General features: G+C 32.3%; 1 protein-coding gene across 1 annotated transcript in view; it reads right to left on the reverse strand.

Moving 5' to 3' along the window:
* Nucleotides 1-13,985, reverse strand: part of LOC149180196 (protein MICRORCHIDIA 6-like) — a 354,596-nt gene that overhangs the window by 207,792 nt on the left and 132,819 nt on the right. Inside the window, exons 9-12 of the mRNA XM_089413801.1 lie at nt 9,045-9,143; nt 8,734-8,826; nt 8,473-8,619; nt 8,184-8,279 (exon numbers count right to left, since the gene is read on the reverse strand). Of these exons, the coding sequence (XP_089269927.1) occupies nt 8,184-8,279; nt 8,473-8,619; nt 8,734-8,826; nt 9,045-9,143 (435 nt within the window). The remainder of the gene's footprint in view (nt 1-8,183; nt 8,280-8,472; nt 8,620-8,733; nt 8,827-9,044; nt 9,144-13,985) is intronic.

Genomic DNA, 13,985 nt, shown 5'->3' on the forward strand with positions numbered 1-13,985 from the left:
TTGAGTTGTAATTAGTTAGCTCAGTTATATGAGTTAAGTCTAGTTAGATTAGTTCAAACAGTTTGTGGAACTGATTGTGAGTTCAATTAGTTAATGCATGCATGCATGTAACTGCTACACTTCAGATAACTGAATATTCTCTCATAAATAACTCATGCATGTCAGTCAGAGACCCAGTTGAGATCAGGTGATGGGATAGTGTACTATCAGTTGCAGGAATATTCCATGGAGGATATCCCTTGCATGCAGAAGGAATTCATTCCTTGGAGATTGTGCAGTTACTTTTGAGTTTGATCGTTGTGTGATGAGGCCAATTCACACAGGTGCTAACATTGGACCCCAAGAGAAACTGCGCAAGGAAATAGGAGGCTTGGAGGGCTAAGGGAAGGCATATGTTGTGTCTATTCAGTCTGTGAGTTGTATTTTTCGGTTTTCCTAAGAGATGGATGGCTTGTGAGCTGAAGCTTTGTGTAATTTGAACATATTTCCACTTTTATGATATTACAAAGATCGGGGTTTTAGGCTGAGGATTTCCCTAGTGTATTCTTCTGCGTTCATGTGTGATTTCTTTCTCATTCTCATTTATATGTGTTCTATTTGATCTTGCTCATATTCGATTAAGCTTCCGCAAGTTTGTTGTAGAAGTAGATCTTGTATTTTGCTTTAGTATATTGCATAATATGTTGATCTACAGTGGGAAATTCTACAAACATTGGCATTATGGCAAATCCGATGGAGAGGAGATACTACATAGAGGTTTTATTGAAGGGGAACATACAAATATCTACGTACCTATAGGTGAATTTTCAAGCTATGAAGCACAAACACTCTCTAGTATGGTGAATGAAACTATTAAAGTAGGGCATGGTCTCTTGTATGACTAAAAAAGAGTTACGATTGTGGGGTTGTGTAAACTATGCCATGGAAAATAAGGAGAATACATTGGTGAATCATAATAAGAGCTACTTGCACAGACAAGTGATGAAGCACTTGAAAGCCTTGGGATATAACACAGGGATATGTAAATGAATAAGGGTGAAAATTGGAGATTTTCCTTCAGGAAATTGAAGTTTGTTTTGCTTTGTCTGTAGAATTTGATTTAGACATTGTTAATAATGAAGTTTACAGATATCTTGGCTACCGAGCTTAACTCGATTCCATATTTTGGAATATTTTCAAACTTTGACAATTGACCCTCAAGAGCCATGCTAAGTGGTGAAACCCTCGGGAGTTTCAATTCTCTAAATTTTTCTCTACAATATAATGATAAACCCTATTAGGTGCTTCCAACCTCCAAGGGGAGATGGCATTTCCAATTTCAACACTTCAATCAATAGGTGTTGGTGTAAATGAGCGAAAATGGAGGGGAAAACCTAAATGGTGTAGTGCTGCGGTTAAGGGGATCAACTAATGAGAGTACACATCCTGAGTGTATAGATTTAGTGGAGGGATAACTCATGGTGGCATGATTCACCTTGATCGACCTACATTTTCCAGCCCTCTAGTGTTCCTTTTTCTATTCATAATAATGCTTTATTTTGGGTGAATAGCTCAAGGGTTAGATTTTTATGTTTATGATGTAGCATCCAATTTTAACCCTTCAGATGAGAAATTTTATTACTCATTAGGGTTGGTATATGTAAAGGTCCATTTTGATGAGATGGAGCATCAAGTGTTAAGGAATTGGGTGATGGCTAATGAGATTAGAGCTCATGCTAAGCTTTTTCCCATGTACTAACTTATGTCCCATCCATCATTTGCATTTTGAATTTTCCTTTTCTTTCATTGTGGCCATCTTATGCTTTTTCATTCTTTTAGTTGCATCAACCTCCAAGGAAATGTTTGTCGAATCTTCGAAAGGATGCAGATAAAGGGGTGCCAAGTCCCAATGAACCAATGACAAGTTACACTCGAAGAATGGAGATGATAAATAAGGGGTTTATAATGGTGTAAGGGAGAATGAACATGTTATCTCAATACAGGTTTTCCAAGAAGTGCCCATCCTATAACCCTAAGGTCTTAAGGGAGGTTCCACTATACTAGGGCTAAATATTAACCCCCTTGTTAGGTGAGAAAACATATTTACAGTCAATATTGGTCAATCTTTCATATCACCCCTTTCTATATACTAAATGTCCAAAACAACAAGTATAATCATCCGATTACAAAAGATAAAAGTACCTATTGAATAACATCCCACCTTCATCTAAGAGTAATGTTGGATGGTGAGAGCTACATGATTGGTGCAAATGGTGGAGACATATGGGATATCATCATCAAGAAGTGAATCTAAGAGGTTGTTGGTTGGTTCGTTGTCCAATGTAGGAGAAATTTTTTTCTCCTATGGGGTTACCCATTTTGGTGGGTAGAAGTCACCACTATCACCTTAAAAACCAAACCTATCTTCTTTACCTTAGGTTGGCTCTCCTTTGGCTCAAGTGGCTATCCCAATTAGGGTTGCTAAAGATAAGAAATGTGGCACAAGGGGAGGTGAGAGTAGCTTAAATTAGAATGCCTTTGGGTTTTAAAATAGGTGATAGAAGGAAGTAGAGACTAGTTCCAAATCCAACAAGGTAAATAGAGTCAAGGCGACTCAAAAAGGCTTATGGAGCCAAGAAAAAACTATCTTAACAATTGGCCTATTTAATTCAATAGTTAAGGTAAGAGATTAAAAGCAACAGAAAGAATAATTCCTCATCCAATCGATATAAACGATAGAAATCAAGGTCCAACAAGAAGGAAACCTCAAGGGAACAACCTTAACCAACAAGATCACTTATGGCATGATAATATTAATTATTACTTCATGTTAAGTGTCCAAAATGGATAGAAAAAGAAAGGCACCAAATAATCACCAAACCAACAAAGGAAGAAGGAATGAATTACCCAATAATGTCTTCCCTCCAATGGTAGAAAATCGCTTCAATGGATCAATTTAGTTAGCCTATAGAATAGAAAATTTCACCATCGTTTACTTGGAACAAAGAGAGACCTAATATGGAGAAGCTTCGAGAATTGACAACAATTATCCACAAAGAAAGAAACATTTACACAACCACATGCTCTAAGAAAGACATATCAATTAAACATTGAGTGGAAGTTCCAACATTCCACCCATGAGAAATAATGAGGGAGGGAAACTCTTTATATAGAGTGTTTCTCAACATCCTTTATAATTAAACAATATTATCTCATGTGAGATAATTAGTTCTATCGTATGTAGTAAAATACAATTTCCTCCAACTATCTAGTCAAAAATAAATAAATAAATGAGGTGGTGAACCACATGTATAATCATCCAAGTGAAATAATCACAAGAAACGTGGACATATCCATAAATAAGGGAAGAATGTGAGTCAAATTTCAAATGCATAGCCTCCAAAGGTGTATATTCTCAACAAACTTATCAAAGTGTGCAAGTAAAGCCTCCAGGTCTTCTCCAAGGTAGATGTGTTGGTCTCCAAGGTGAAACTTTCCTATAATTGCGAGGAAATCCTCTCAGGAGTGGTTTCCCTTTCCCAATCAACTCCAAAGTCTCATGGGTGAGGTGTTCAAGGTGTAACAAACCTCCTCAAATAATGACTACTAAGTCATGGGAGGATCCAACAATCCACATATGCCAGATAATCCCCCAATACAACCTCCAAGGTGGAAATCCCATCAAATCATGTGATATAATCCTAAAAATGAGTGAATAAGGTGAAATCTCAAAAATATGTAATGTGCCATTACATGTGAGTTCCCATGCATGAAGAAATAACCCCACATTATTTTTGTCAATGCCTTAAGAATCGTGAACTACCGAAGATGCATTACGAATGGTGAACTTCCTTGTTAGTTATGAACATGCCCAAAAATTAGGTTGAATCAAAATTCCAGAGGAACCATACCACATCATATGATCCACCAATAACTCATCAAACCTTCTAGCTCATCATAATCCATGAAACGAGATAATATTTTTAGCTTTCCAAGAGATAGTGAAATAATTCATTAGTAGTACCCCTATGCAATTTACCTAATGGTATCTACATTTGAGGCACAATTTTGATAACTACTTCTCTCCATCGATTTGATCTAGCAAGTCACCTATACTACAAAGAGAATTTTAGCTATTGATTGTGATGTTATTATTTGCTCTAAAGTCTACTCACATCTACCTAGTCCCCATCCTTCTTGGGTATCATTAGCAAAATGGGAGATCCATAAGGGGACACACCACACCTATCAATGACTAAACAACTCATGGATATTCTTCCTTATCTCCGAATTCTCCAAGAATGAGGTTTTGTACAAACCAATATTTGACAATGGTGACTTTGCCAACATCTCAATTTCATGCTCAATTGGCCTACTAGGAGGAAAAACCATCTAGTTATGCAAGCACCACTTCATATTTCCCCAAAGGTTGATTCAACTCCTTATAGTTTTTTATTATATTAGCTTCAACATATTTGGTATTTTTTGGTTTCACTTTGGATATTTTTATTAACATTACAAAAATCTTACTGCTATTAATCAACCATGTGGTTTAATAGGTGGAAATAAATGATATTGTCTTCTTTAAATTATGGATATTAGTGAGGTATGGTTTTCCATCCTTCGTGAATATCAAATTATTTTCCCTTACCATAAAGATGACATCTTTATCACAAAAATAAGGACTTCAAAAATCATCAGTGATATTATTTTCCACTCAAACTTGTTTATGAACTAACTTGAATTAAACTTACACTAGTATGTCATTTACAACCCTACATCCTTTTAAAATCATCCTGATGGGTTTGGGCCTAGAAGCATCATGGTCTTTAAAACTAGATCATGTGGAAAAACTTCAAATACCAAGTTCCTATTTGCTGATGGAATCAAAGATATTTGTCATTGTTGTTTTCTTTATCTACATCTTGATGCAAAAAAAGTTCTCACTTATAATATCTAAGGACTTATTTTACACAACATAAGAAAAATAATTTACAGTGGAAGATTTCCATACATGAGCTTTTCATTTGTCTTATTTTTTTAAATGTATCATACGTGAGCATTTCATATATTATCTTTTATGGCATTAAGTTGAGCCATCAATGATATCTCATCATTAACATTTAATACACCTTAAGTCTCTTGGTTTGGAATTTCAAGAACTTATTTCAAACATTGGAATTAACTCAAGGTCAAATCCTAATAGTTCCTCATGGAAATTGTTCTTATAATGGTCACATTTCAAGTCCCTCTTGGGTTTAGTAGTAGAAAACTTCTTATTTCTTTTATTCTTCCATTTTCCGCCCTAAGTCATCTTCCTTAGAAGTGTGAGAAACATTAAGAGCCTTATTTTTCATGCCTTGCTTTTACATACAGGGATTTCTTGCATACCTCATCAATGGTATTTAAATCAAACATAGAAATTCCTTCCTTATTTGACTATGAAACTCCCTAGTGCACTTGTTCATAATATATATGTTAGGCTAGTCGATACCCAATAGAATGCACTTCTTTATGAATCTAGTTTCATATTCCTAAATATTTGTATTTCTTTTTTCTAAGGTAGTGCTTGTTCAACTCATGTTCTTCATATCCCGTTAAGTATAGCTAGGGTTATACAAGATCGTTTAAATGTGTATGTAATCAGGCTGAATGTATATGTAATAAATGTATACCTATTGGAGTACCCACATGTTAATGGTATAAATATGTATATATAGAGATTCAACATATTCATTATGGAGAAATGAATATATAAATTGACTATATAAATATATTGAAGAAATCTATAAAAAGTTAAATGTGTAACACCTCTATTATCTCTTGAAAAAACTACTTTATAATAAATAACAAAATTATGACCAAAAATGAAATGATAAATATTTAAATCCTATTTAAATCAAATCGAACTAATCTCATTTGCACACCAACTTATTCCCATAGCATTGAAGGTTCATGAATCAAAAGCACAAGTTATAGAGGAAAGAGACATATATCAAATATAAAACATTAAACTAATTTTAAATCACAAGGAGAAAGAGCAAAATATTCACTATTTTATTTCATAGATAATCTTCAAAATGAATATTTTTATTCCCATAGCATTGAAGGTTCATGAATCAAAAGCACAAGTTATAGAGAAAAGAGACATATATCAAATATAAAACATTAAACTAATTTTAAATCACAAGGAGAAAGAGCAAAATATTCACTATTTTATTTCATAGATAATCTTAAAAATGAATATTTAATTAATTAAAACATAAAGTCCAATACTAATAAATCAAAATAATGCTCATTTTCTTACATACCTTGATAACAATATTGTGATTTCTGAGGAAGGATTAAAAAAATATATCTAACTAACTAGTTCCCATAAAAGCGTAGATGATCAATAAATTTAAGAGATGTAACGTTTCATATAGATACTCACAAGGATGAGGCGATTTTTGTGATAAACATTAAACCCATGAATATTGATTAAAGGAGCCTCCTTTGTAAATCCAATTATTGAATATATATGAGGCGATTTTTGTGATAAACATTAAACCCATGAATATTGATTAAAGGAGCCTCCTTTGTAAATCCAATTATTGCATATATTGTGATAACCTGATGAGGAGGGAAAATTGATACTATTTTCCACTCAAACTTGTTTATGAACTAACTTGAATTAAACTTACACTAGTATGTCATTTACAACCCTACATCCTTTTAAAATTATCCTAATGGGTTTGGGCCTAGAAGCATCATGGTCTTTAAAACTAGATCTTGAGGAAAAAATTCAAATACCAAGTTCCTTTTTGCGGATGGAATCAAATATATTTGTCATTTTTGTTTTCTTTATCTACATCTTGATGCAAAAAAATTTCTCCCCTATAATATCTAAGGACTTATTTTACACAACATAAGAAAAATAATTTACAATGGAAGGTTTCCATACATGAGCTTTTCATTTCTCATATTTTTTTAAATTTATCATACGTGAGCCTTTCATATATTATCTTTTATGGCATTAAGTTGAGCCATCAATGATATCTTATCATTAACATTTAATACACCTTAAGTCTCTTGGTTTGGAATTTCAAGAACTTCTTTCAAACATTGGAATTAACTCAAGGTCTAAATCCTAATAGTTCCTCATGGACATTGTTCTTATAGTGGTCACATTTCAAGTCCCTCTTGGGTTTAGTATTAGAAAACTTCTTATTTCTTTTATTCTTCCATTTTCCGCCCTAAGTCTTCTTCCTTAGAAGTGTGAGAAACATTAAGAGCTTTATTTTCCATACCTTGCTTTTATGTACAGGAATTTCTGGCATACCTCATCAATGGTATTTAATTCAAACATAGCAATTCCTTCCTTATTTGACTATGAAACCCCCTAGTGCACTTGTTCATAATATATATGTTAGGCTAGTAGATATCCAATATAATGCACTTCTTTATGAATCTAGTTTCATATTCCTAAATATTTGTACTTCTTTTTTCTAAGGTAGTGCTAGTTCAACTCATGTTCTTCATATCCCATTAAGTAGAGCTAGGGTTATACAAGATCGTTTAAATGTGTATGTAATCAGGTTGAATGTATATGTAATAAAGGTATACCTATTGGAGTACCCACATGTTAATGGTAGAAATATGTATATATAGAGATTAAACATATTCATTATGGAGAAATGAATATATAAATTGACTATATAAATATATTGAAGAAATATATAAAAAGTTAAATGTGTAGCACCTCTATTATCTCTTGAAAAATCTACTCTATAATAAATAACAAAATTATGACAAAAAATGAAATGATAATATTTAAATCCTATTTATCGAACGAATCTCATTTGCACACCAACTTATTCCCATAGCATTGAAGGTTCATGAATCAAAAGCACAAGTTATAGAGAAAAGAGACATATATCAAATATAAAACATTAAACTAATTTTAAATCACAAGGAGAAAGAGAAAAATATTCACTATTTTATTTCATAGATAATCTTCAAAATGAATATTTAATTAATTAAAACATAAAGTCCAATACTAATAAATCAAAATAATGCTCATTTTCTTACATATCTTGATAACAATATTGTGTATTCCGAGCAAGGATTAAAAAAACATATCTAACTAACTCATTAATTAATTCTCATAAAAGCGTAGATGATCAATAAATTTAAGAGATGTAATGTTTCATATAGATACTCACAAGGATTAGGCGATTTTTGTGATAAACATTAAACCCATGAACATTGATTACAGGAGCCTCCTTTGTAAATCCAATTAATGTATGTATTGTGATAACCTGATGAGGAGGGAAAATATTATATAGTTGGTAGAAAATATAGATGAATTTATGAGTTTAAATGTAAATAAAAATGTAAAATAACAAGTATAAAAATAGAATTTAACCTCTTTTATTTCACTAATTTGTGACCTAACAAAGATGAATTTATGAAATATGAAAAACAAACAAACAAATAAAAACAAAATTTTACCTCCTTCATTCCACTAATTTGTGGCTTGTATGAATCAAGTTCAGTGAATTTCAAATCTTCACTAATACTATAATGTTGTACTTCTTTCCCACGTAGAATTATTTTAAAATCATTGGGCATTCTTCGATACAAAATAGATGAATATGCCTACAAAGGATTATTAAAATATTAAATCTTTTTATAAAATAGATTAAAACATAAATACATGAATTCAATATTGAGGTGAAGAAACAAAAAAAATTGGGGGGAGGGAATTCTTACACGTAAGGAGTAGCGAAGGCGCGTTGATATGTGTGTTTCAATTATATGTTGTGGATCTCTTGATTTTTTAAATATACCTCTCAATAAAATATCCTAAAAACAAATTGTTAGTTATTAATAATATTTCTATATATAACTCTCACTAGTTACCGATTATCCTAAATTTATATATATATATATATGTAAAATTTAATTTTAAAATCACAACTAAATAAAACATTAAATTAACATATAATAAAAAAATTTGTTGAATTTAAAAACAAAAACAAACAAACAAACAAAAACATCTTCAATAATAATTATAAATTTACCTCTTTATCTGACTCGAAATCAAGTTCTGTTTGTCCATCTTCATGACACCACAAGTTGTAAATAATGATCTTTGTTCCATGGGGTTTCACATCATCAAACTATCAATGCAAACAACAAACCACCACTGATATAAACCAATTATATTTATATTTTATTATTATAATTTTATAAATGTTAATATAATTTTATATTATACTTTTATAAATATTATAACAAATTTATATTAGTTTAAAAAAACAACCCAACCTTTGCTATAAATCATTTAAATAATAGTGACAATGTACAGTACACAATCTCCACTATGTCTCTATTATTGAAATACATATATTGGGTTTTTAGGATTGCACACAGAATATACTCGTTACTCATAAAACTCCAAAGGGATTTGCTAGGGTTAAAAAAAGATTTGTAATTTAAAAAAGACATTTCACATAAATTTTATTTCATTTTAAAAAATAATCAAAACGATGAGCTTCCGGCTATAGCATAAGTAATGTGCATAATAACAAACTCACACCACTTTATTTCAGATTCAACGTCTCATTTCATTCACTAATAATGTTTCTATTTGTGACATTGAGCACCGACAAGTATCGGTTCGTCACCAATGGAAAGGTGTATCATGTGAAATCATGTCAATAAATTTGAACACAACGTTAGCAATGAGTTTATTGTTTCATACAAAATTCACAGTGGCCTTGCAAAAATGGAGAAATACCCCTATTGTTCTCTAAAACCAATTGCTAAAATAGGGGATTTGAATGTTTAAAATTCTAAACAAGAAGTAGCAGGTAAATGGAGAAATGCCCCTATTGTTCTTTAAAATCAAAATTAGATTGCAGTAAATAAAATTGCTAAAATAGGGGATTTGAATGTTTAAAATTCTAAACAAGAAGTAATAGGTAAATGGAGAAATGCCCCTATTGTTCTCTAAAATCAAAAGTAGATTGCAATAAATAAAATCGCTAAAATAGGGGATTTGAATGTTTAAAATTCTAAACAAGAAGTAGCAGGTCACAGTTAAATGCAGGTACTCTAGAAAAGCAATTTCCTTGAGGTACTCTAGAAAAGAAATTTCATCAAGGAACGGGCAAATATGGCAGTTTGGCTAATTTGAAGAAGTGCCAAAATTGGAAAGAGCACAATTAAGCTCAGTTTTTCATGCAGAAACATGTGAGGAGTATTTCAAGGCTTGAAAAGCACATGAAGATGACTTGATAGAAGTAATACAAAGGAAAAAATAAGAGATTCATGTAAGAAAGGAGTTGGAGATAACTAAAGCTTTAATCCAAAAATATCAAACCAAAATCTATATAAGCATAATCGAATTTGCAAGGCATAAGAGGTCATTGGTGCAACAAGATGCATAGTGTTGGTATGCATCAGAGGTGAATCAAAGATCAATTTTGGTGTCCTAAAGGTGTTTGAGAAGATAAAGAATGAATTGGTGAATTATTTGAGTAAAGATGTTTTTATGGTAAAATTAGTAATTGTTAAAAATTGATGCAACTTGTGTTTGGTGATTTATTTAGTAATTAGAGATTGTTGAAGGTGTTTTCATGGTGTTTGTGAGTAGTTGAGGTGAGAAAAAGTTGATTTCTTTATGAAAGAAAAAATCATATTGATCTAACTGTGAAAATGGATGAAAGATGGATTAACATGGCTAGCAAGTGGTAGCCTAAATTCTAGGGGCAACAACCCCTTTTAGTAGTAGCTGATAAACGAGTGGAGGCAGTGGTCACTTTTAGTGAATGAGCAGGGGAAGTAGTCCTTTTCAAAGGTAGCTGATAAAAGAGCAGGGATAGAAGTTTCTTTTAGTAGTAATTGATAAACCTACAAGTGGAATATTGTGAGGTAGTAATGTAATAACAAGTTGAATATTGTATTTGCCAAAGAAATAAAAGGAAAAATGATGTCTTATATATATGTTACACGTGTGAATGATTATTTATATGATGCTATGATTTATATAATTTGGCCACACTAATTCACACCCCTCTTAGTAGTGTCTTAGTTTCCATTGTTTCTACCAATTGGTATCAAAGCAACCAGGTTCCTTCAGGATAACATTTGGAAGGAAGATCGGGAAACATGGAGAATCAGGATTGGATTACCTCATATGGAGTTCAATTCTTGAATGGGTCAAATTATACAACTTGGAAGATAAGAAAGAGAATCTACTTGCAAGCTCTTGATCTGGATGTATGGCTAGCTATGGAGAATGGATTAACAAATAATGAGGTTGGTGAACAAGCCCAAGGAGAACATCTTAAGAGGGTTTTTCAATTCATATATTGAGAAAGTAATATGTTGTGATACTTCCAAAGAGATATGAAATGAGTTGTAGTTTATCTATGCTATAGACATACAAGTTGTATGTGATGTCAAGAGCCTTTCTCTGAAGAATGGAGCAATCATAGATTCAAAGAGTATAAAATATCATTAACCAAAGGATGATTCTCATGTATCAAGAAGCCAAGTTGTTGTTCAATACATATAGAATACCAAGGAGATGCAATAGACAATTGATATTATGTTGTTCTTATAGAACAATATGACGTTTATCTTCAAGTTTCTCAATTGCAAGTATTGGTGAAGGTGAGAGTTGCTCATCTAGTTGTAGTGAAGAAGGAACTACCTTAATAGCAATAACATATCTAGACATTGGTCGAGAAATCAATGGGTGCACCTTTGGTAGAGAAGAAGATAGGACATTTCATGTGTCAGTTGAAGAATCCCTAGAGTTAGGAATAATATATTGAATATATTGAGAGTGAAATAGACTCTAGTGATGAATCTAGTAGCTCCTGTACTGAGTTGGAATATTTTGAAGAAAATATTTATTTGAAAAAGAAGTTTATAAGAACCCTTGAGGAGATAAAGAATCTCAGAGCCATCAATATGGCGTTGGAATTGGAGAATAGAACATTAAAGGAGCAGTTGACTAGGTTTCATAATTCTAAAGTTTTGGAAGAGATTCAAACCAACCCTAGTCCCTCTTAGGTTGAGATAATATTGGAAGGTGAAAGTGACTCAGCAACAACATTAAAGGGACCCATCAATTTTGTTAAAGAAAGCCCTGATAACAGCAGTAGAGAATTTAACACAACACCAAGGAGACAAACTTACTTCCAAAACTAAATACAAAGGTATGCAAACCCTCATATGTTTTTATTGTGGTAGCAGGGCACTTTGCCTCTAAGTGTCCAGAGTGGAAAAATGAGTTGCAACAACATAGGTGGAACACCCTATTTCAACAACAGCCACGAGTTTCTCAGATCAACTCAAACAACCATGCACAAAGAGCCTTTTTCCTTCAAATGAAAAATTATTTGTGGCCCAAAAACACCAAGAGAGAAAGTATCAGTCCAAGAAATTGGGTGAGAAAAAACTTTGATAAGAATAATTCCTTTTGCACCTTCTTGGTTGATGTTGAATGCTACATCTGTAAGAACTTTTCAACCATGCACAAAAAACCTTTTTCCCTCAAATAAAAAATTATCAGTGGCCCAAAAACACCAAGAGAGCGAGTATCAGTCCAAGCAATTGGGTGAGAAAAAACTTCGATAAGAATAATTCCTTTTCCACCTTCTTGGTTAATGTTGAATGCTACATCTGTAAGAAATTTTGGCACAAAGAATCCATGTGAAAATTTGGAAAGAATACACCTCCTTTTCAGAACAAGTCAAACAAAAGTATGTATCATGTTGGGAGTGAGCAAGGACAACTACACAAAAGTTATTACAGAAACAATAGAAGAGGCATTCGAATGGTGCATGGAGGAAACAAAAACCAATGGTTGGATTTAAAGACAATCAACATAATATTAGCATGCCAAGGTCTGAAATTCTTGTGGTTGATCTCTCTTATGAAACTTGCAACAGACAAAGTCCTCGATCAAATAGAAGAAGTAGCAAAAACTCAAAGTTATGCAATGTAGTACAACCAAAAAGTAGGCACAGATGGTGAGAAGGAATAAAAATAGGTAATTTGAAAATTGGCTTTAATGAGTGCTAACAAGAGGAATCATCAATGGTTTGTGTGCTAAAATTATGGCAATAAGTCACTCAGTAAGGAAAGAGTACCAGATCAACGCAGGCAATCAACTCATGGTGTTAACCAAGTAAAAACTCAACATACCGAAGTGTGGAAGAAAAGGGAGATAATCTACTCAGGGGGAGTATATCCCTTGTTCCTATTTATTGAAAATAAGAGGTTAGATTTAAGAGAATCCATAAAGGATAGATGCAAGGAGCAAAAATAACATGCCAAGTAATGCATCTGAAGGATAAGGGAAGTAATCCTTTTTTGTTTTTCTTTAGTTTATAAAGTTGATAAGCCTGTTGTTGTTGAGTATTGTGGTTGATTATAAAGTATTTAAGTAGTATGTTTTTGGTTGATTTAATGTTGTTTCCAAATCAGATTGGCAAATTGAGTATAGAAAGTGATGACAAAACATGGATGATGCAATGTTCACTGCCAAAAGTTTCCTTGTCTTGTGCAAGTATATTTGCAACTTCCTAGTGCTAAGGAGGGAACATAACCTTAAGGAGAGTATACTCAAACTAAGATTTGAGTATCAATATATTTTATTAACAATTGGTATCATAAATTGGTATCAATTTTTTGTTGCTTAAGGACAAACATGGAAGATAGAGGATGGTGTTGTTGCTGCCTATTAATGGTGTTTGAGTGATCAAGGTTTAAGATGAAGAAATGATGAATTGTATGTCTAATATGATGCTTCTAGACTATTCCAATTATTAATTGGGATCAAACGTCATATTTGTGGAGAGAACGAATATTGTAGAAAAGAGCCTAATCATAGGGGGAGAACACTTAGTTTTCAAGTGCTCAAAAATTGGTATCATTGATCTCAAAGTATTATTAATTGGTATTACTATCATTGTATTTTTGTTAGAGTGTGGTATTCATATTGT

The sequence above is a fragment of the Pinus tabuliformis genome, chromosome 3_2 (genome assembly GCF_031772625.1).
Source record: "Pinus tabuliformis cultivar Carrire ecotype Pingquan chromosome 3_2, CPIR1, whole genome shotgun sequence".
Classification (NCBI taxonomy): Eukaryota; Viridiplantae; Streptophyta; class Pinopsida; order Pinales; family Pinaceae; genus Pinus; species Pinus tabuliformis.